This window comes from Lutra lutra, chromosome 13, assembly GCF_902655055.1.
Source record: "Lutra lutra chromosome 13, mLutLut1.2, whole genome shotgun sequence".
NCBI classification, from domain to species: Eukaryota; Metazoa; Chordata; class Mammalia; order Carnivora; family Mustelidae; genus Lutra; species Lutra lutra.
In genome coordinates this window covers 72,995,346-73,019,702 of record NC_062290.1, presented here as the reverse complement: position 1 = coordinate 73,019,702, position 24,357 = coordinate 72,995,346, and the positions used below count along the sequence as shown (strand labels likewise).

The 24,357-nt window shown below is 40.4% G+C and overlaps 1 protein-coding gene, 1 long non-coding RNA gene and 1 other non-coding gene across 5 annotated transcripts in view; 2 read left to right on the top strand and 1 right to left on the bottom strand.

The window, feature by feature from the left end:
* Positions 1–24,357, top strand: part of SVEP1 (sushi, von Willebrand factor type A, EGF and pentraxin domain containing 1) — a 179,526-nt gene that overhangs the window by 151,591 nt on the left and 3,578 nt on the right. For all 3 annotated transcript variants that reach the window (XM_047700074.1, XM_047700073.1, XM_047700075.1), the window contains 7 exons: positions 6,362–6,425; positions 8,758–8,931; positions 10,543–10,719; positions 14,216–14,386; positions 15,889–15,984; positions 17,986–18,081; positions 22,687–22,780. In XM_047700074.1, coding sequence (XP_047556030.1) covers positions 6,362–6,425; positions 8,758–8,931; positions 10,543–10,719; positions 14,216–14,386; positions 15,889–15,984; positions 17,986–18,081; positions 22,687–22,780 — 872 coding nt within the window. The remainder of the gene's footprint in view (positions 1–6,361; positions 6,426–8,757; positions 8,932–10,542; positions 10,720–14,215; positions 14,387–15,888; positions 15,985–17,985; positions 18,082–22,686; positions 22,781–24,357) is intronic.
* LOC125083466 (uncharacterized) lies at positions 1,695–15,192 on the bottom strand. The gene is made up of 3 exons (XR_007122279.1): positions 15,182–15,192; positions 12,518–12,525; positions 1,695–1,854 (listed from the first exon to the last, which is right to left on the bottom strand). It is a non-coding gene; the product is annotated as an uncharacterized LOC125083466 (long non-coding RNA).
* Positions 22,991–23,097, top strand: LOC125084146 (U6 spliceosomal RNA). The gene has a single exon (XR_007122505.1). It is a non-coding gene; the product is annotated as a U6 spliceosomal RNA (small nuclear RNA).

Here is a 24,357-nt window from a genome sequence, read left to right as displayed (position 1 = left end):
CCTGGTGATGAATGATGTTGAACATCTTTTCATGTGTCTGTTGGTCATCTGTATGTCTTTTATGGAGAAATACCTGTTCCTGTCTTCTGCCCATTTTTAATTGAATTATTTGTTTTTTGGGTGTTGAGTTCTTTATATATTTTGGATGCTAACCCTTTATCAGATACATCATTTGCAAATATCTTCTCCCATTCCATAGGGTGTCTTTTAGTTTTGTTGATTGTTTCGTTCACTGTACAAGAGCTTTTTTAAAAAGATTTTTATTTTTAACTAATCTCTACATCCAACATTTTTCACAATATCCTAATTATAATTGTGTTGTTGTTTGTAACTTCTCTTCTCTCATTTATTATTTTATTTATTTTAGTCCTTTCTCTTTTCTTTTTTGATAAGTCTGGTTAGGGTTTTTTTTTTCTTATATAAGTATTGCTACTCTGGCTTTCTTTTGATATGCAGGTGCATGAGAGATGTTTCTCCATCTCCTTACTTTCAATCTGCAGGTGTCTTTAGGTCTAAAATGAGTCTCTTGTTGGCAGTATCTAGATGGGTCTTGGTTTTTTATCCATTCTGTCACCCTTTGTCTTTTGATTGGAGCATTTAGTCCATTTACTTTCAAAATAATCGCTATAGATATGTATTTATTGCCATTTTATTACTTGTTTTGTGGTTGTTTCTGAAGTTTTACTCTGATCCTTTCTTATCTAATTCTCTCTTTCATGTTTTGCTGATTTTCTTTAGCAATACATTTGGATTTCTTTCTCTTCATTCTTTGCACATTTATTAGTGGTTTTTGATTTGTGGTTACCATTAGGTTTGTATATAACATCTGCATATAGCAGTCTAAATTAAGTTGATAGATATCTAAGTTTGAACCCATTCTTTCCTCCTCACCTCCCCACATTTTAGGTATATGGTGTCATATTTTACATTCTTTTATTTTGTGAGTTACTTGATTGACTTTTCACAAAAATATTTGTTTTTATTGCTTTCTGTTTCCTACCTTCATTATGTCATTTTTGGTCTATCCTTTCCACTGAAAGAGTTCCCTTTTATATTTCTTGCAAGGCTGGTTTGATGGCCATGAAATCCTTTAGTTTTTGTTTGCCTGGGAAACTCTTTATCTCTCCTACTATTCCGAATGATAGCCTTACTGGATAGAGTGTTCTCAGCTATTGATTTTTCTCATCAGCACTTTGAATATATCTTTCAATTCCCTTCTGGCTTGGAAAGTTTCTGTTTAAAAAAATCCACTGTTAGTCATATAGGGTTTCCTTTGTATGAAACTGTCTTCTTTTGTCTTGCTGCTTTTAATATTTTTCTTTCTCACTATATTTGCCATTTTAGTCACAATGTGTCTTGGTGTAGATCTGCTTTTGTTGATTTTGTTGGGGGTTCTTTGTACCTCCTGGATCTGGATATCTGTTTCTGTCTCCAGATTTAGGAAAGTTCTCAGCTATTATTTCTTTAAATAAATACTCTACCACCTTTTCTCTCTCTTCTTCTGGGATTCCAGTGATACAAATGTTATGATGTTTGATGTAGTCACTGAGTTCCCTAAATCTGTTCTTATTTTGCATAATTCTTTATTCTATTGTTCAGCTTGATTACTTTCCATTACTCTGTCTTCTGTGTCATTATTTCTTTCCTCTGCTTCTTCCAGTGTGCTGTTACTTTTATTAAGCATTTTGCTCATTTTGTTTATTGAGCACTTTATCTCTGCTATGTTATTCCTTATCTCTTTGTTAATGGTCTCACTGATGTCATCCATTCTTTTGTCAAGTCCAGTGAGTAGCCTTATGATCATTGCTTTAAATTCTCCATCAGGCATGTTACTTATGTCTGTTTTGCTTAGATCTTTGGATGTGACCTTGTCCTGTACTTTCATTTAGGACAAAATCCTCTATTTTCTCATTTTGTCTAACTCTCTGTGCCCGTTTCTCTGTGTTAAGAATGCTATGTCTCTTGAGGGTAATGGCTTTATGAAGAAGAGGTCCTGTAGTGCCCTGCAGTGTAGTGTCCCTTGTTCCCCAGGGCCTGGTACTTCTGAGAGTGTCTCCAGTGTGTCTTGTGCGTGCTCTGCTTTTGTATCCCGGCTGCTTTTTCCTTCAGGCCAGTGGTCTGCAGAGGTTCTCTCTGCCAGTCGTGGGCAGTGTTTGTCCCTGGCTTAAATGTGGTGCATTTTAACTAGGTCTGCTCTGGTCCATTTGTGAAATGAGACCTGTCACCACCACCACCAGAACTGAGCCCTTGCAAAACTCCCAGGTCAGGAGTACAGTGCTGGCAGGTTTTTAGGCTGGTCTTCTGGAGTAGGGGCCCATTGCCCTGCGACTGAAGCAAGTGTGAGTTGTTCGGGAGTGCGAGATGGCAGGGTTGGTGTAAGTAAGTTAGGTAGTAAGTGTTGGCACTGTGGTGGTTCCTGCAGGTAGCCCTGTGCTTCTGCTGAGGAGTGGGGGAGGGAAATGGTGCCTGCCAATTCCTTTGTTCCCAGAAGGGTCTCTCTGTGAATGCTGTGTCTCTGAGACACACTCTGGGATGAGCAACTAACCTCCCCACCGTGTGCCCCCAGGCATTCTTCAGATCACTGTGTCCATGCTGTATGTCATTCTGGGATGTTTGCCTGTCTTCTAAGAACACCCCAATGTCCTCCAAGCTCTTCCAGAGCCAAGCACACTGATCTTTAAAATTCTAGGCTTTAAGCCTGCCAGAACTCAGGAAATTTAAGCCCTTTTGCTTTCCAGGCCAATTGCTGTGGGGATTCATCCACGTGCTCCCTGTGTGCTGGTCTGTCTCTTCCCCTTCTCTGCTGTTGCAGCTCCTTCCCCACTGCAGTGGCCGTGATCTTTTTCTCTCCCAAAACACATCTCTGCACGTCCTGCCTTCTTTGTTGCGGCCTCTTCTCTACCTTTAGTTGTGGAATTTGTTCTGCCAGTGTTCCAAGTTAATTTGGGGAGTATTTAGTATGATTTGATATTTATCTAGTTGTATTTGTGGGATGAGGCAAGTCTAGGGTCCCCACAGCCATCCTCCCTCCTATCTGGAGTCAGTTTTGCTGAAGCATTAATCATATCATCAAACTTCAAATTTAGGAGGCTTGCTTATATTTCCTAACATTGTCATCTGATTTTTCAGGAAACTTCTTACTGTTTTTATTGTTGTGGTATTTAAATGTGGATTTTGCAGAAGTATTCATTGCCAGTTATTTGTTAAATTTGTATAGTACAGTCCACTATTTTTTGACCATGCATTCAGAGAATTGTCATAAGATAGATCCACGAAAGCTGGAACTAGACTTATGTGGATCTTATTTCATTTCTTCAGAAGATTTTAAAAAAAAAAGTATGATAATGTAATGGCTGATTGCAGTTGGAGTTTTTCTGTTTTTAAATTTTTTTTTTCATGTGAGAGTACTAATCTTACAATTTGTTAAGAAGTAAAGTGTTATAAAATTTAAACTTATGAATTTAAATTTAATATTTAATAAATAGATGGGTCATTAAATTTGAGGAAGTAGATAACTTATCTTAAAAGTTTGGGGGAATATCCTCGTGTTAACTACAAAATTGAGAGAAGTAATATAGAATAGTTCTCATTCTAAGCTACCTGTTAGAATCATCTTAGAAACTTCTAAAAAAATATTAATGTTTAGTTACTTGCAGAAACAACCAATGCCAGGTGTGGGAGATGAAATGTAAAAGATTAACCTAGAAAAGTTTGTCATGTGAGATATTAGGGAATCTCAAAGACTATATATTAAAAAAGACTTGGAGGCCAACTGGGTGAGGTTCCCACAGGCCAAAATGAGATTATTTGGGCTTCAATAAGGCAATAACTTTAATGGACTAAGCACATCAAATCTGTCATGAACAACAGTAGACTCATAAAGACACAAGAAAATTAGTTGGTAACTATTAGAGGATGCTCATGACCAAATTCATTATTTTGAAAACAGATAATGAAAGGGGAAGAATTGTCTTTTCCATGCTAACTGAATGATAAGAAAACCAATAGTAAATGAACAGAAGTTTCCTTTATAGAAGTATTTCAGTCAATAAGTGATAGAACTTAAATCTCAGAGTTTGCAACTCTTATGGTCTAGTAGATTTAGGTCATCATCATTGTGGCTACTGGTGTTAGAAAAAAATAGAGGCAACCAAAGATTATGTGCCTCTGGGTGGAAGAACAAATCGTATGAAAAAGTCTTGCCAAAAAGAAGAAAAAGTGAATTTGAATCTTATCAAACCTCTAAATCCAATAACCAGTACCGAAGAGAGAAGTACTTGGTAAGAGATACCATAATGAGGCAATCAGCAAAATTCTGTCTATAGAAATAGTTACAGAACAAGTGACCCAGTTTTCCAGTTTCTGAAACAAGTTGACAGGATAAGAGGTGGAAGAAATAGAAGGAACCTATATTTTAATAAGGTACATAAACCATGTAGACCTTATTTTGGTCTGGATTCAAATGAACCATAAAGCAATAAATTATAAAGTTTATGCAACAGTTGGAAATTTGACCACTAACCAGATTGTTATTAATATTAAAGAATTGTTGGTTAAGCAGCTGACTTCGGCTCAGGTCATGATCCCAGCATCCTGGCATCGAGTCCCGCATCGGGCTACTTGCTTGGTGGGGAGCCCGCTTCTCCCTCTGCCTCTGCCTGCCATTCTGTCTGCCTGTGCTCGCTCTCTCTCCCTCTCTCTCTGACAAATAAATAAAATCTTTATTAAAAAAAAAGAATTGTTACTTTTAAGCTATGATAGTGTTATTGGTTGTTGTGGTTATAGTTTTAAGAGCCCTCATTTTTAGAGATTTGTACTGAAATAATTACCGGTAAATGATTTGATGTCTGGGATTTGCTTCAAAATAATGTGCCTTCTTAGGAAGGAGGTAGGGCTTAGATGAAACAAATTTGGCCTCAAATTAATCCTATAAGGTGGGTTGTGGCTATTTGGGAGTTTGTTACTTTTATTTCTTTTGTTATATTTTGCTTGAGTTCTTCTCCATGCTTTAAATTCCTTATCTACTATAAAATAATAAATAAAGTAAATTTTTATAATGCGTGTTTAAAAGGATTAGTGTCTAAGTAATGCATTAAGGGGCTTGATTCTAAGTCAATATATGCACAAAGATTTTGTTACCTATTTCTTCATTACTCAGAGCCCTTTGGATATCAAATTATCCAAATTTGGATATCAAATTATCTTGAATTTGATATCAAATTATCTTGAAGCTGTGTTCTATATTAGCAAGATCTGAAAAAGAGCTATTGCCTCTCTTTTGGTTTTACCTGACTAATTTTGAGGAAGTATATAACAAGCCATTAAAGCCAGCTCCCTGACTATTTAGGAACACTGATGATTATAGTAAGAGATAAGCAACAATGAAGGAAGAAACAAAGACTCATAAAAATTATATCCAAAAGTCAAAGAGAATTAATCTTAGCTCATATACACCTATAATAACTGTAGGGAGCCAACAGCCTATAGAGCCATCAAGGGCTATGAGATATTGAAGAATGTATAAAAATATATTCAGAATAATGATTATAAATAATTTTTCAAGTGAATTCTATTCATTTTACTTTATTTCAGAAGGCATGGAAGTAATGTTTAAGAAGATTTTTATTCCAAATATTTAAAATTTTAAATGCTTGGGCCCTTAATAGGTTAAGTTTATCTTTAATGGATAAGTTACGTTGTCAAAAAATTCAGTCCTCACACCAATAAGATACCTTGACTTGTTTCACATGCAAGGGTATAAAAAAACCAATTCCCATTCTTTGCTGTACCTCTCAGGTATTGAAAACTAAATTCAATTCAAAATTTTTTTTTTAATTTACTCAACAAATAGACCTCCTTGACTTTTCAGACACATTTCTCATCAATCTTTGCTATTGGTTATAATCAGTTGTCACTTGAATAGAAAGTGAAACAAATTAATTACACTGGTCAGCCCAGGTATGAATTTTGAAGTAAACTGGTGAAAGCATTTTTGAAAGTCTAAGCCTCGGGGCACCTGGGTGACTCTGTGAGTTAAAGCCTCTGCCTTTGGCTTGGGTCATGATCCCAGGGTCCTGGGATCGAGCCCCGCATTGGTCTCTCTGCTTAGCAGGGAGCCTGCTTCCTCCTCTCTCTCTTTCTGCCTGCCTCTCTGCCTACTTGTGATCTCTATCTGTCAAAAAAAAAAAAAAAAAGTCTAAGCCTCATCCTTAAACCATATTTATTTAATGAATTCATTTAGCATTCCAGTGCCCGGAAATTCTGGCTTATAGCTATGATTACTTTGCATTCCCTTATTATCTTTTCATCATTAAGGTATAATCCTGGAAATAATCTTTTTTTTTTCCTCATTGATTCACAGGGGAGCAAGGAACGTGTTTGTCAGAAGAACAGAATGTGGAGTGGAGAGATAGCAAGGTGTAAAAGTAAGTCACGTGACATTCAGCTGTCCCAAAAACAATACTGATGCCTCATAGTGACAGTGTGGCCACATTTCCTTTATAAATCAGTGTTTCAATTAAAAAAAAAATTTTTTTAATCATCTCCACAAACTGTGTGAGACTCTTAGATAGGATTTCACTCAAGGTCACCAAACCAACAAATAGGTCAAAAACTGTTGTAGAGATTAATGACTGAAATGGCATAGAGCACAAGATTACCGACGCCGGAATGGCAAACACTTTGTTAGAAATTAGTTAAGTATTAAATTTATTTGCATTCTTTTTGTGGGTCCCCCCCCAAATAATTATAAATTAGAAGGCTTAGCCCTTCTGCTTTTTGGTGATGGTACTAGTCAATACTGACAGTCTTTTAAAGTGATGTCGCATCTGCCAAGTAAATGAATAGTTGTGGAATTTTGTATTAACTCATTTAATGAGAAAACCCAAGTTTATTTAGCAAGACATGAGTTAATTCTTATGAGTTTATTCCCAACACATGGTTCATATGATTCCTCTGCCAGAGACAATATATAGTCAGCCCCATAAACAACCCAGGTGTGAATTGGGCATGTCCACTTACGTGTGGTTTGTTTCAATAAATACAGTATGGTACTAGAAATTTATTTTCTCGTTCTTATGATTTATAGACTTTATAGACTTACACACTTTTTTTTTGACAGATAGAGATCACAAGTAGGCAGAGAGGCAGGCAGAGAGAGAGAGGAGGAAGCAGGCTCCCTGCTGAGCAGAGAGCCCGATGCAGGGCTCGATTCTAGGACCCTGGGATCATGACCTGAGCTGAAGGCAGAGGCTTTAACCCACTGAGCCACCCAGGCGCCCCTATTCTTTTTTTTTTTTTTTAAAGATTTACTTATTTGAAAGAGAAAGAGAGAACAGGTGCATGAGGAGGAGGCACAGAGGGAGAAGGAGAGAGAATCTCCAGCAGGTAACCTCACTAAGCACAGAGCCCAGCGCAGGACACGATCTCAGGACCCTTAGATCATAACCTGAGCCGAAACCAAGGGCTGGAAGCTCAACCAACTCACCACCTAAGTCCCCCTATACAAATCCTATTCTTTTATCTGTGGGTGTTTTTCATTTTCTTTCTAAATTATCAAAAATCAAATATATTAATATCTGTATCAACCTGTTTTCAGGGAAGTCTGTTCACTAATAGATACAGATGTCAGTGTAGGTAATAATTTAGTAAATCATATAGGAATCTTTCAAATCAGGTTGCTCAGTATGAGCACTTTTTCCCCTCAGAAATATTTGTAATTTTTATATGGCTCAGGAAAACATATAATAAAATATATAAAAATATCAACAGTTTTATCCCTGAGTGGTGGCATTAAAACTATTATTTTCTTTTTGCTTATTTGTGTTTTCTAATTTTCTACAAAGAACTTGTGCCATGTGTTTAATAATTTAGAAAGAAAAAGAAAAAAAATCCCACAGCGCAGAATAGGATTTGCATTTTAACAATATCCCTAGATGATTTTTTTTTAGATTTTATTTATTTATTTGAGAGAGAGAGCAAGAGAGAGTTGGGTGAAGGTCAGAGGGAGAAGCAGACTCCCCGCTGAGCAGGGAGCCCAATGCAGGACACGATCCTGGGATTCCAGGATCATGACTTGAGCCAAAGGCAGATGCTCAACCAGCTGAGCCACTCAGGCGCCCTCCCTACATGATTTCCATGCACATCAGTCTAGAAACATTGCCTTGGACCCATGGCTTTTAGCCTTTGGCACACTGGAGCATCCTACGGAGCTTTGAAAAATCCCTTGCCCAGATAAATCAGTTAAGTCAGAATCTCTGTGGGTGGGAACCCACATCAATATATTTTTAAAGCTCCCAGGTAATTCCAAGATCCATGGTCCCGGTGTACGGAGTCCTTACCAGGCTGGCTGAAGCCGGGAGGAGTCAGTTAGCATCGAATCCACTGGCTCTCAAACCGTGAGTGAGCACTGGAAATCATATGGGGAGCTTCTAATACCAGAAGTTAGGCCACAACACAGAGATTCCGATTCATTTGGTCAGAGAGAGGCCTTGCTCATTTAGACCCCCAGCATTATTAACAACAAAAGGTGACAATATACATAAAGATAAATAGAGTCAACAGGAAAATACCAATCTTTAATTACCTACATGCCTAAAGCGAAACTTATACATGCTGGGATTTTTCAAGCGTATCCTTGTGTCTCACATAGTCGTAGGCTTCAGTATTTTCTGTGATGCACTGAGTAGCAATTGCAGCAGAGGAAGGAAAGAGGATTGAAAGAAGCGTTTAATACGAGGCTTTGGTTTTTCTTTCTAGAGACCAGTTGTGAAGCTCCACTTGAGTTTCTGAACGGGGAAGCTGAGGTTGAAAACACCACAACTGGACCCCGGGTGCTGTATTCCTGCAATAGAGGGTACAGCCTTGAAGGGGCACCTGAGGCATACTGCACAGAACACGGAGCTTGGAGCCACCCACTTCCTGTTTGCAAACGTGTGTGTTGACTCTAGAGGTTTTGTCAGCTTCCGTTTCGTGATTAGTTTTCCAAATGTCTAAACACAGAGAAAACTTCACTGAGTGAGACTGGCCCAGAGAAAGCAATCTGTGCATCTCCAAAGCAAATACTATGGGGTATTTTTTAAAGATTTTTTTTATTTATTTGAGAGAGAGAGAAAGAGAGAGAGTGAGACAGAGAGAGAGCATGAGCAGGGGGAGGAGCAGAGGAAGAGGGAGAAGCAAACTCCCCACTGAGCAGGGAACCAGACCAACCCAGGATCCGGAGATCACAACCTGAGCCAAAGGCAGGTGCTGAATCGACTTAACCTTAACCTATGGGGTATTTTTTTTTTTAGATTTTATTTTTTATTTATTTGACACAGAGAGAGAGATCGATCACAGTAGGTAGAGAGACAGGCAGAGAGAGAGGGGGAAGCAGGCTCCCTGCTGAGCAGAGAGTCCGATGTGGGACTCGATTCCAGGACCCTGGATCATGACCTGAGCTGAAAGCAGAGGCTTTAACCCACTGAGCCTCCCAGGCACCCCTACCTATGGGATATTTTTTAAAATCTACTCATATTATCTGAAATATCCAGTCTGAGAATCAGCTTTCATCAGATTCCTTGGATGATTATAAGCAGTCCAAGGCACTAATAAAAAAATGCAGCTTAATGAAAAAATTTTGACCCAAATGTATAAGGAATTTGTTTAAGGATGTTAAAAGGGTGAAGAAAGAATATATTAAGGTGCAATTTTGATACAATAAAATATGTATAAATATAGTGAATGAAGATAGTTATAAACATTAGAATAAAAACAATATCACATGCAAGATCTAATTTGACAGAGCGCTGGTTATGTTTAAAGTATTAAAATGCACTAAATGAGTCTTTAGGATTCAGCTGATCCCTGCTTCACTCACACAGACTTCTTTGAAAATTAAAAAAAAAAAAAAAAAAGAAAGAAAACTGCTGAAATATGTTGATGTGTGCCACACACTTGCACTAAGAAATCCTGGTGCTGTAATCATTTTTTGTTTTTGCTTCAGATGTACAAAATGAACCCATTTTTATGAATAAGCCTAGCAAACTCTACAATTAAGTTATACTATCCTGTTTAAGTAGTGTGAGTCTGAAGTTTAATTCAGCTCACTTAGAAAAGTCTGACGCTTCTCTGGGGCATCCTTCTGAAGGATGTCCAGTAAAAGAAAGTAAAGTGACAAAGAGAAGCATTTAATCTGCATTCTTAATATTCTTCCAAAACCAAGGCAGTGTTTAATGCACCCCTGATTCCTAGTATACCTCTTCTTTCCCCAGTATTGGGCCATAATTTCAAACAACTATTTAATTTGCCATCTTAGAATTTTAGGACAAGGTGTTAGTGGTTGAATAACTTGAGGTTTACAGATCTGATCTGATCCTATCCTTAAAAATAATTTCATGCAGTTGCAAACCACATTTTTTTAAATGTTTGAAGTTCTATATTTTTAAGCCTCGTATGATCCTCACTGAGAACCCAACTCTAAAGGGCTCATCATACTCTGCCTTTAAGGAAATAGATTAAGAGAAGGAGAATATCAATAAGCATTTTTTTTGTTCTGTTTAACAGCAAATCCGTGCCCTGTTCCTTTTGTGATTCCCGAGAATGCTGTGCTTTCTGAAAAGGAGTTTTATGTTGATCAGAACGTGTCCATCAAGTGTAGGGAAGGCTTCCTGCTCCAAGGCCAAGGCATCATTACCTGTAACCCTGATGAGACGTGGACGCTGACAAGTGCCAAATGTGAAAGTAAGTAAATGGACAGGTGGATTCCAGTTCCTTTCATTAGTGCAGAACGTTTTCTCATCCTTGTGAGATATTTTCAATCAAGTAACTTAAATGTAGATATTGAGATCTCTGTCTTACGGTTATCAGCTTCTGTGTTGACAATTTTTAAAATTAAAAAAAAGAAAAAGATCTTTATGGGGCACCTGGATGGCTCAGTCGGTTAAGTGGCTGCCTTCAGCTCAGGTCACGATCCCAGAGTCGTGGGATTGAGTCCCGCATCGGGTTGCCTGCTCAGTGGAGAGCCTGCTTCTCCCTCTCCCTCTCCCTCTGCCTGCTGCTCTGCCTACTTGTGCTCTCTATCTCTCTGTCAAATAAATAAATAAAATCTTTTTTTAAAATAATAAATAAATAAATAAACTGTTTAAAAAGATCTTTGAATTCCAAACATAAAAAGAAAACTTTCCAGAAGTAGGCTAAAACCTACTTAGCCAGGATTCGCTGAACAGATTTTCAAAATGTGTTCTTCTAGGAACGAGCAAAATATTAAATCTAAAATATATTTTTCTTCCAGGGCACCTGGCTGGCTCAGTCAGTAGAACTTGCAGCTCTTGATCTCGGAGTCATGATCTCGAGCCCCAGGGTGAATGTAAAGATTACTTTAAAAAAACAAAATACATATTCTTCCCATATTCCGAGAGTCCCCAAACTATCCTTTAACAGGCTATGAATGCTTTGCCATACAAAAATTATTCCACAGTGGTTCTCTAACTTGAACTACCTGGAAGACTTGTTTAAAATAGGTTCCTGGGCTCCTCCTTTGAATGTCTGGTTCAGTAGGCTGGGATGAGGCCTGAGAATTTGTATTTCAAACAAGCTCCCAGGTGTTGCTGCAGATGCCGGTCCTGGAACCACAGTTTGAGAACCCCTGGGCTAGCACCGTTTTGATAGAGAACCCAGAATCCGGCAGCACCACTTGCTGCCCTGTGATAACTTAAAACATCTGCCCTGCCCGACATCCTGCCCTCCGGCTCCCTTGTCGTCCAAGCTCTTCCCTCTGCAGCAGTTAACAAACATGCATCGAGCCTAGCCAGATGCAGGACACTGGGCCGCGTAGTCTGAGAATATATTGTGCCTGCGATGACCATCTTCAGAACTCTTGCCCTCCAGTTAAGAAGAAAAGTGTGTGTGAAGGCCACGGGGATTGTGGAGTCGGAGAAGCCCTGGGTTTCAATTCTGTCCTCAGAGCTTTCTAAGTCGAAACTTATGCCTGTGTCCTAACTTCTCTGAACCTTCGGGCTCTCGTGTGTTAATGGTCCGATAACACCTGTCTTACAGGTTTGTTTTGAAGAATCAGTGAGTCGGTGTATTTCTTCCAGCTGTGTCTCCTGATAGGAAGAGATACACCAACAGCCCAAGTGTCTGAATTGCCAACCAGCAGCCTACGGCAGCCTTAGAATTTCGATTTTTACTCCAGCAAATATATACTATACGTTTAGCCTTATAAAATCGACTCCAAGCGAAATGGGAAGAACTGCGTATGTATAAGCGTTGACCAGGGGCCTGAACTAAGGCAGGCCAAGGGCCCTGATCCTGAGACGTACCACGCAGAGCCCGGGACATGGAGCGAGGAGAGACATGCGCTGTGGGGCGTGTTTCATTCTTCTTCTGTGTTCCTGAGAGGCTCGGCGGTTGCCTGGGAGAGGAGACAGTTTCTACCCTTGTTGGCTCTCCTCAATCCCTCTTTTGCATTTTTTATTACACAGAAAGCCTCTGGCTTAGAAGACAATCTCTTCGCTGAGGGACATGAGCAACAACTTACCTCTTTTCCTCTCATCCTAATATTTATTTTTACAAATCAGTGATTAAAATTTATCATGTTTGGGAATCACCTGGGGAGGGTGGGTAAGATCCAGACTCGAAAACTAGAAACTCCTGAAAGTTTCATTTTCAGCAAAAACCCAAGGTGATTCCCGTATAGGTCGTCTGAGATCTGTGCTTTGGTCACTTCAGGAAACCAGCCATCAGCTTGCCGTGACCTTTCTACCGGCTGCTCCCCCAGCCTGGAAGCTCTTTCCCTCTGATCCACTCCAGCGCTATGGCCCAGTCCAAATGCCGCCTTCACTGTGATTTGTACCCTGATAATCCTGAGTATAATCAGTCACATTCACCTTGATTTTCCTGTAGGAGAGTATCCAGCTCTTTTTAAGTTGTCCATCATTCTGCTCCTTGTCTGAACAAAAGAACAGCATTTTCTTCATTGGTTTCTTTCCAATTTCTGAGCCACAGAAGGCATTAGTACATATTTTACAACTGACTCACTGAATTAACATTTGTAACCACCTTGAAGGAAAAGAAAATTTAGAAAAATCATACACATCGGTCATCCCCTCTGACAAGTTCTTCATAGTATTATGACCACCAAGTGACATTTTCGACTTCACAGAGAGTCATCCAAAAGTTAGACTTACACGAACAGGATGCTGACTGGAATCCCAGCTCCAATCCAGGCCTTGTCTAGTCAGCCACCCCAGATTCACTCTAGTTATCTCAAGGCTTCTTGAGGCAAAATTAGTTATAAAGCTTTTTATTTAAATATACAGTACATGTCACTTCTAAAAGAGGATTGTCATTCAATCTCTCACATTTCGAAAGCAGAGAGTCACTGGGTTACAGTCTTGAAAAGAAGGAAACTGATGTGAAGCCTTGAAACCTTGAATGTCATAAACCTCATCAAAGTGTGTAAACTGAGTCTGGACAGGCTAAAGAAATACTCATTTACTCACTTTTCGAATGTGTCTCGGGAGCCCACTGCCTATGGGATGCTATCTTCGGCACCAATACCATGGTCTTTTTTTTTTTTTTTTAAGATTTTATTTATTTATTTGACAGATGGAGACCACAAGTAGGCAGAGAGGCAGGCAGAGAGAGAGGAGGAAGCAGGCTCCCTGCTGAGCAGAGAGCCTGATGCAGGGCTCCATCCCAGGACCCTGGGATCATGACCTGAGTTGAAGGCAGAGGCTTAACCCACTGAGCCACTCAGGTGCCCCACCCATACCATGGTCTTGATGGAATAGGCACTACTGCAGTTCATGAGCTTTACTCTAAAACAATAGACTTCAAATAACCCCCATGCTTCTCCCCTTCTGATTTGATCAGCATCCTGCATGAACGTTCTCTTGGAAGCTACCTCTTTGGCAATCCACAAAAGCTCATTCTTGGGCTCCTCGAGACTTCTTGCTTGATAAAAAACAAAACAAAACAACAACAACAAAACAGCTCAGGTCTTTGAGTCAAAAGACAAAACCTTTGATCCTGCACATCTCGTTTTTTCTAGACAGCAGCAGATTATACTTTTAGTCCCTAGGACCTCTTAGTTATTATACAGGTGAAAAGGCAACTTTCTATATTTCATCTTTGCTCTTTAAATCAATCCAGTCTTGGAGAGGAGACTGTGTTCTCTTCTGACCACTAGCTGTGTTAGTAGCACAGGCTTCATCGTGGTTCTGTGTTCCTGTAGAAATATCCTGTGGTCTGCCAGCTCATGTCGAAAATGCGATTGCTCGAGGTGTACATTACCAGTATGGGGACGTGATCACCTACTCGTGTTACAGTGGATACATGCTGGAGGGTTCCCTAAGGAGTGTTTGCCTGGAGAATGGAACCTGGACATCACCTCCTGTTTGCAGAGGTAAGACAATCTTTGAATGGCTATTTCTCAGGGAAGCAGTAGGGAAATGCGAATAAAGTCTGATAAGGCCAACAGCTATAATGCATGAACTATTACTTCTCCTTGGCTTTAAATTTTCTCTTGACATCTATGTCATTTTCCTTAACTTTATGGGTTTGAGTTTTGAAAGCTTTCATATAGAACTCCGGCCGAGCACACGGCCCCTTCCCGAGTCGATCGTGGGTCTCAGTCCAAGTGTTCTTCCAGAGTATTCTCCAGCTGCTAGGGGAGATGTGTCATGTGTGAGCCCTAAGGGACTTCTTGGACAGTCAGGTCATTTGATCAGATTCCACTCCCATCCTGGGCAGACCCCTAGCCCTGCCAGAGATGGGGTAGCCTGCCCCATGGCGAGAGTAAGACACAAGATGTACTGGGCAGCCCCAGGGTCTCCTGGGCCATGCTGGGGACAGGTGACAAGCTGGTGACAAGCGCTCCATGCTCACACCAGCACCGCTGTCCCTTCACTTGCTGGATTGAATTTGCCAACCCAAGGATGAATTTTGTGTGTGCAGTCCCTAAAATCTTCTTGGGAAAACGAGGGAACAAGGTTCTGTGCTTAAAATTCTGCAAAATTGAAAGAGGTACATAACAAGGGCATCCCAATAGGTCCTAAAATTTACATCTTTCTAATAGAACAGGATTCTTTCTTACAAACCAGAACGATTGGTCCAGTCTACAAATACTTACTGAAAGTCAAGAGCTATGCTCGTGAACAAGAACTGAAAGAAAAATCGAACAGTTGAGTGCATTGTCCACATGGCCACATGGGCCCTGGTGAGATTTGGACTGGGGTGAAAGGGCCAGAGTATTTAATGACCCATCAGGGCTGGGAGAATTGAGGAAATCAATGAATGAATGGCATGAGCCTCAAAAGAGGCAAGGGTGATCACAGGAGAAGGGAGATGAGTTGTCTGAAAGCAACAGTGAGGAACGAGATCACTAACACATGGGGTATAAGAGAATGAGAGGGCTGCGGAGGAAGTGCCACCTTCCTAGAGTAGCCTACTTCAAATCAGAAGTCAAATGAGAGCTGTGTCTGCTGGCTGGATTGCTTGTTCCTCCATGTGCTTATCTTAAGACACTCAATGACAGTGGCAGCACCAAAGAGCTGTTGACCATCAAGGGCACCTTTGGAAGGCCATTCTCAGATCTTCCGGAAGAGGCTTTTCCCCTGGTCCAGACCAAAAGAGATGACCTTCTGTCTGAACCACCTTGTCCCTTCTGCTCTGAGTCCCCAGATTACTAAAACTTTGAAAGCCACATTCTCAGAACTACCCAAGCTTATTTATGCCCCTTTCTGAGAGCCCTCACATTTGTCCGTGACTAAATCTTGAGGTTCAGTGTTTTCTTCCATAAATCTTGACTCTAGGAAATGTTATGAAATGTAAGTAAGGAATCCTATTTTCCAACAAATACCCTTCCATAATTCCCTGGGTTTATGATCCATCCTGCTTCTTTTCTAGCTGTCTGTCGATTCCCATGTCAGAATGGAGGGATCTGCCAACGTCCCAATGCTTGTTCCTGTCCAGATGGCTGGATGGGGCGCCTCTGTGAAGAACGTGAGTCTGTTCTCAAACCTTCCATGTTACGTCCTTAAACCTTACTTTGAGTCCTGATAATTTGCCTGGAAGCTGCCAACTCAGGGGAGTTACTAGGAACTGGCTTTACTGTCAGAAGGAATTCATTTGCTTAAATCCTGCAGCAGGCCAGGCAAGAGGGCCTAGGGTCGATCTGAATATGTCTATTATTTACAAAAGATCTAGACTATAAGTGACCTTGAAAATACAGTGATCCGCAGTCCATCCAGAGCCATCTCTACATGCCTTCTGTCACAAATTCCCAGGAATCCTCTTCAGAAGGACCTTATAATAGAGGGTTTCCTGGCCTCTATTTCCCTATCTCAAGTCCATTTATATGCTATGCCTCTCACTGCTGTAGTTGGGATTAAATTGACGGCATTGCATAATACTACACTTTTCTGTAGTATTTGAAGCCCACCATTCACTCTTTTAGGGGTGGTTTTTCCCAACTAAGAAAATAGGGGAAGTTGGCCCTCCAGTATCTAGACAATGCTTAGTAAATTGATAGAATTTTGATCCTTATGAAAATATGTTTGAATTTGAACATTCAGGAAAATGGAAATAAGTGGTTTTAAACTTTTTTTAATGTCTAATCTATACGTTGTTTCGGTATCTTAAAATATATATATATAAGGATAAAATGATTTCATATAGCATTGGGAGTGGTGTCTGCAAATCACATTAAGAGTCATTTGGGTGGGGCGCCTGGGTGGCTCAGTGGGTTAAGCCGCTGCCTTCGGCTCAGGTCATGATCTCAGGGTCCTGGGATCGAGTCCCGCATCGGGCTCTCTGCTCAGCAGGGAGCCTGCTTCCCTCTCTCTCTCTCTCTCTCTCTGCCTGCCTCTCCATCTACTTGTGATCTCTCTCTGTCAAATAAATAAATAAAATCTTTAAAAAAAAAAAAAGAGTCATTTGGGTGATGGCCATTGGTCTGTATCAGTTTTCTTGAAGGCCAGATGTGGTATAAGAGATTGTAAAACTGTTTTAAGTGTAGTTCTTGCAACTAATCTGGAAAGGAAAATACACAATGGAAATAAATTTGGCTGCTAACAACTCACCAAAGCAAGCATTCTCACGGTGATTAAGAAAGAAGAGAAATTATGTTTTTCCTCCCTCTTCTCCCCAACCATTCCTTCCCATTTAGGGCTTCCAAACTTGACCTGCTATAATGCTAGGAGTCCAAAGACCAGGGAAACATTTCCCCTGGGGGTCTAGCCGAGCTTGCTGAGCATGTGGCCACCCTCCTTCATTAGACCAGGGCTTCCCGAGCTTTAATGTGTGTACAGACCACCTGAGAGATGTTAAATGCAGATTCCGATTCAGTAGTTCTGGTTTGGGACCTAAGATTCTGCATTTCCAGCCAACTCCTAGGTCATGCCGGTGCATGAATTGTTCTTCGCGCAGCAAGCCGAGAGACTCTCCAACTCCTTTTAAACAGATTGTTCCTCTTTAAAGAGCTCAGTATTTTCTAGGAAGAATGATTGGAGGGTGTAAAGAAGGCCTGATTCAGTCCTCTGATCCTAGGAAATAAAGGGTGAATTGTCCCATCACTGCTGATGTGTTGCCAAAACCAGCCTACAGGATAGCCCCTCGGACCCCATTCATACCTTTAATTCAAGCAGTGAGAGAGCCTCAAGACAGCCAAACCCTCTTGAGCACTTCATGTAATTTGAAAAGGAAATTTGAAATGATAAGTGGAGAACATTCTGCTTATTCTGTGAAGAGAAAGCAAAGCACTTAGTAGACATCGGTTACGGTATATCCTCTCTGAAAGTACATTTGGCACTAGAGTCATTTCGTGAGGCTAAAGGTCCACCCTTACTTTCCTGATTATGTTTACTGATTACTAAACAAAACACATCCAGGGAGACATATCTGGTGGGTCATTCAAGGTTTTCCTCCTCCTGGAAAATGTTTTTTGAACATTTGAACATGTCTGAGTGTGTATTTTGATTAAATTTGTTTTGGTTTCCTTTCCAGCAATATGCATTCTACCCTGTTTGAATGGTGGGCGCTGTGTGGCCCCTTATCAGTGTGACTGCCCACCTGGCTGGACGGGGACCCGCTGTCATACAGGTAGGCCTTCTCTCGCCATTTGTTTTCTTGTTGACTTGGCTCCGTGAGGCCCTAGAAAACAGTGGTGAGTGTGACTCAGAATCAGAGGTGGCAGGGAAACAAAATGATGCCATAGTCACTCAGGAATCCCTCAAGATGGTCTCTTGGATGACGGTCTCAATGCTGAGCTCTGTGACTGCTTCAGAGGCACCTGTCAGGGTCGAGAACCAAAGACGGGAATCTCAGTCAGCTCAGTTGTCATCCTTCTTCGTGTCATCTGCTCTACTTTGCAGAATGTCGAGAAAACATGGGGAGGTTCAGAAGAATATTTATTTTAATCTCTATGAAACTAAATTACTAACTTCATGGTAACTATTTAGTAAGAACAAGGCTCTGAATCATTACCATTTAAGTTAAATCAAAGAGATGTTTCCTTCATAGACAGCAGTAACAAATTGTTGGTTAATTGGGGACAGACACGTCCCCTTAACCACCCTTACCTATCTCAAATATGACCTCTACTCCTCTGTACTTTGAGGTCTTAACTGTTGGGTTACCCATCTGTCCTTGCCCCCACTAGATGACACGGTGCTTGGGGACGGGGTGTCCCTTTGTGGTCGTTACATGCCAGTACCTAAAATAGCGCCTGCATGTGATAGGCTTCTCATGTGGAAGAAACAAATCAGTCTAAAATGACAGGTTTGGACCTTCTTAAAGTCTGATATTTTTAGGTAACTATTAAAAGAAGACAACTCGCTGTATTTATTTGGTATTCATTCTAGCACTCCACTGTTTTTCTTGTAAACAATATTATACCATCTCTGTGATGGGGTAAGACATCAAGTAGAATAGGCGTGTTGGCACCCAGAGCTTGTCATAAGCTCTAGGGCCAGGAGCCCATATAATTTAGCTTTCAAACTAGGACATTTCTGAGAGTGAAAGGGATACAATTGACAAGTGAACTAAGGAAATGGGAGTACCACATACTGTCACAGGCAAGATCAGATGTGTCGTCCCCGTACCCCCGGAACAGCCATCTGTGAATGTAGAAAAGAAAAAATCTACTGGAGGTTAAATGCAAAGCCCTTATTTGAAACTTTAAAAGCAATTAATAGAGTGTTTGTTTGTAACAGACCCACTTGGAGGTTTTATCTGCATTTTCCGAATTGAAGTCACTTGCAAACGCTTCTGGCCATGGCCCAGCCATCTTACTTTGCAGGCGGTGGCCCTGCTCTTCCAGGGGGAGGCACCCTTGATTCTCCCGCTCTGTCCTCTGAGATTCCCAGTATCAGCACCTTTCTGTTTCTCGCTGCACAGTACCTCCCCCATCCTACTCTGTCCCCACCGTCACCAGCGTGTAAAAGATCTTTTCCTTGGAATCACCATCAGATCTTCCTGTCTCTTCATTTCCAAGCTAAACATCATGACATACTCCTTTTGGTGTACCTTTTTGCCCTATTTCAGAACCTAAAATGGCTCCCTATTGTGTCCACATCCAGCCCAAATTTTCAAGCACAAGTTCTTCTGACTTCCAAGGCTTTGCTTGGACTAGCTGCCACACACCTGGTAAAACTCAGCATTCATCCAGCCAAGCACATGCTGTCCCCTGCAGTGATGGCTTACTCATCTCCCCATGGCTCAGCACCATCCCATGGTTTCCCTCTTTCCCCTACCTCTTCAAACCTTACCCAACCTCACAAGCCCTGCCCAAGTTTCCTCTTGTCTCCAAACTTGCTTTATACCACAATAATCTATTTTCTAACATCCCATTTCTATAGCTATGACACAGTTAGGTACAACCATGTAGTTTAAAGCTCCATTGATCTATTTGTATTTCTTTTAGCTCCTTGGCTCCCTAACTGGAGTTAGCTCCCCAATGACGCTGAGCCACATAGTGCTCCTTTCCTGAGCGGCTGCCTCAGCACACATCCTGCTCACACGTCCTATATACTAAGCATACCGCTGCGTATGATACGGGAGCTCCTGCTCTCCAGAATTTAATCTAGAAAAGCAGAATGGCCTATAAGCAGATAACTAGAGGCTAGCCAAATTCTCTGAAAGGGGTCATAACAACAGTGAGGGTAGGTACATTAGCCAAGTGGAGACATTCCGAAGTCGTCGTAAAGATAGAATCAGAAGAGCAAAAGTAGCCACCAGGGGAAGATCATTCTACTCAAGGGCATGGAAGCATAACACAGGTGTGTTCTGCATAGGAGAACTGAAGCCATAAAGGGAACGTAGGGGTGTGACTGGAAATGAAGCCGTCAGGATGGGCAGAGCCAGAGAAGGACACGCACTATGTGCCAGGTTCAAAGTTCTGGATTATGTCCTGTGAGCAACAGAAGCCACGGAAGGATTTTAAGCAGGAAAATCACGTGTTGAGATTTTCTTTTAGAAAAGTGATTGTGGCGTCAGTATGGAAAATGGCAGAAAGCAGGACTTACAATTGGGAGTCCACTTAGGAAGTTAACAAAACAGAATTGGCAAGATGTAATGAAGTCTGGAAAAATGGTAACTGAGAAGGGGGGTGGGTTGAGAGAAGTTGGGGAGGTGACTCGCTACTTGGCTATAGATGTATTAAGGGAGTCAAAGTCTGAGATGAATCGAGACCGATACATGTTTTGGGCCCCTGAGGGGAAGGTGCTGCCATTTACTGAGATAGAGAACCCAAGAGGAGTATATTTGAAGGTACGGATGAGGAGTTAAGTTTGTACGTGCTGAGTTCGAGGACCCTGTGAAACATACAAGGGAGAGGTCTGATAGGCAGTCGAATGATGGTTTGGGTTCCCAGAAGATACATCTAGATTGAAGATAGCAATATATAAGTCATCACTGGGAAACATTCATGGAGAAAAACATAAGATCATACAGAAATCACATGGCATGAAAAGGTAGCCCAAAATGGAACATTGGGGGCATGCCTGTTATAGGGAAAAGGAGGTTTTAAGCTGTTAGGCAAGTAAGTGAAATGAATTTGTTAGTACAGTCGGAAACCACTAAATCATCATGCTACTGAAAGGAGTGGGGCACCTGGATGACTCAGTCAGTTGAGCATCGGACTCTTGATTTCAGCTCAGGTCATGATGTCAGGGTTGTACGATCGAGCCCCACATCAGGCTCTGCACTCAACATGGAGACTGCTTGAGAGTCTCTCTCCCTTGCCCTCTGCCCCTCCCCCGACTCATGCATCCTCTCTCTCTAAAATGAGTAAATAAGTCTTTTTTAAAAAGGGAAGGAAAAGGAGCAATTTTTTTATTAGTGAGCAGAATCTGTAGAGAGTTGGTTTTTAATGATTGGGTTTTATTTTTGCTATTTTTAATCCTGGGCTTTGTTTCATAATTCCCTCTTTATTGTGTGGCAGATATATGCATTCTGTTGGCCCACTCCCACTCTTTACCTCCCCATGGGAGCTCCCCAAGGGTGAGGACAGGGTTGGTTTTTTTTCCTGCCCAGTGCTTGCTTGTCAGGCTGGATGAACTATTAAAGAAATGACATTTACCTCTATCTCACCGAAGATGAGTTTTTCATCTGGGAAACCTACTTTTCCATGCGATAATGAGGCTGAAACGTTTCTGATTTCCAGCCTTCTTTCAACAGAAATTTTATTTTCTTCCTCAAGGAAGTTCTTCTTTTTCTTTGCTATGTTAAACTTGTGGGTGTTAGGTCTTCATCGGCTTTTAGCATCCGCAAGTTTTTTAACAGGTAGGTACATACAGTTGAAGAGTGTGGTTATGACACCATGCATTTGTGGGAAAGATGCCTAGATAATAAACCTTTGGGTGTTCACTTGGGGCTTTATCTGTGGCTAACTTTTAATTCTATCCCAGGTTCTGTAATTCCAGTTAAAGATGGTAAAAGCCATGAAATGTGTTTTCTAGCAAATACAAAGAACTTCTGAATCATCTCCTATTTTTATTTGTTTGTTTTGCTTTTTGTTATTTTAGATAATTTATATATCTGATTGATTATCTTAAGAGTTGGTGTCTGGGGACGCCTGGATGGCTCAGTGGGTTAAAGCGGCTGCCTTTGGCTCGGGTCATGATCCCAGCATCCTGGGATTGAGTCCCACATCGGGTTCTTTGCTTGGCAGGGAGCCTCCTTCTCCCTCTGCCTCTGCTTGTGCACTCTCTCTCTCTCTCTCTGACAAATCAATAAATAAAATCTTTAAAAAATAAATAAAATCTTAAAAAAAAGAGTTGGTGTCTGATATAATGACTCAATCAGTCATAGAATTCACTGCTAGTTCTCGAAAGTGAGATAGTCTAATTGAGCATCTGAAATATTTGCAGTTCAAAACCGTATGTGTCAAATTGGTCGCGTAAAGCATAAATGAGAAAAATCAGTGGACTTAATGTTATCAGCAAAGGTTTCAATACACAGGTGTAGGACTTAGCCTGGAGCTTAAATATGGGAATGGACTGGCGTGGAGGGAAAAAGGGAAAGGGTGGTGTCCCGTAATGACATGCAGTCAAACAAAGTGGCAGAAATGTGTAATGCAGATAGCCGGTGGGGTACGGCAGTGGCTAGAGCAGAAAGCACAGTGAGATCTTATTCTGTGTACATTTGCAGAACATCTTCCAACTTGCTAAGTATTAATTAAATAAATGCATGAACTTTTCATCCCAGCTGTTTGCCAGTCTCCCTGCTTAAATGGTGGAAAATGTGTAAGACCAAACCGGTGTCATTGTCTCTCAGCTTGGACAGGACATGACTGCTCCAGGTAAGATAATTAAAAATGAATATTTATCTACAACACAAAGAGGTCAAAACTCAAGGGATGTATGTCCCAAGAGCCAGAAGGTAACTCTGGTTTAAGTATAATCCTTTTACATCCAAAAATGTCCATCTTCAGATACTCTCGAAATGTGAACCAGAGCCAACACAAAGAAGTAATAGTTAAGAAAACAATATCTCAAAAATAAATAATCTTTTGCTCACTTTGGCAGTATGTAAACTAAAATTTGAACAATGCAGAGAAGGTTAGCATGGCTCCTTTAAAAGGATGACATGCAAATTCATCAAACATTCCATATTTTTCCACAAAAAAAGGTAAGGTTTAATTAAACAAATAAATTAACTGCCCTCTTGAATAGAAGATTGCATCATTCATATGTAAGGATGTAAAATAAATAATAAACTCAATACATTGTATTGATGTTCACTTGCATTCCTGATTACAGTAGAAAATGGTATGGAAATTGATAAGAAATGTTTGTTTTTAAAGTCAAAAATCTTGTCTCATATTTCTAGTGTATGTATGTGCAGTATTTAATTGACTAAAAAAAATTTATGTAAAAATATGTCTCAGTTGTTTTCTCATTTCTAACTAGATAAATATCATAGTTGAGAAAAGATTATCACAAAAATAACTCTAAGGGAAAATGATTAAATATAATTTAAACTATTTTTTACTGAAGTATATTTGACATCCAGTATATTAGTTTCAGGTATACAGCATAATGATTTTATATATATATTGCAAAATGATTATCACAATAGATCTAATTAGCCTCCATCACCACACATTTACAAAATGTTTTTCTCCTGATAAGAACTTATAAGATTTACTCTCTTAGCAGCTTTCAAATATGCAATGCAGTGTTGTTAACTGTAGTCACCATGCTATATGTGACATCCCTGTGACTTCGTTATTTTATAACTGGAACTTTGTACCTTTTGACTCCTTTTTCACATTTCACCCACCCCCACTCCCTGCCTCTGGCAACCACCAGTCTGTTCTCTGTACCTATGAGGGGGTTTTTTTGGTTGGCTGGTTATTTTGAGTGAGACCATATGGTATTTGTCTTTCTCTGTCCAACTTACTTCCCTTAGCATAATGCCGTCAGGGGCCATCCACATTGTTGTAAATGGCAGGATTACATTTTTTTTAATGGCTGAATAATATTTCTGTGCGTGTGTGTGTGTGTGTGTGTGTGTGTGTGTGTGTGTGTGTGTATGTCACATTTTCCTGATCTGTTCATCCATCAGTGGACCCTTAGGTTGTTTTCACATCTTGGCTATTGTAAATAATGTTGCAGTGAACATGGTGGTACAGATATCTTTTCAAGTTAGTATTTTCATTTTCTTCAGAGAAATACACAGACATAGAAGAACTCCTGGGTTGTATGGCAGTTCTATTTTTGATTTTTTGTTTTTCTAGGAACCTCTGTACTGTTTTGCATAGTGGCAGTACCGATTTCCATTCCCACCAACAATGCATTAATGTTTTCTTTTCTCCACATTCTTGCCGAAATTTGTTATTTCTTATCTTTTCGATAATAGCCATCCCAACAGGTG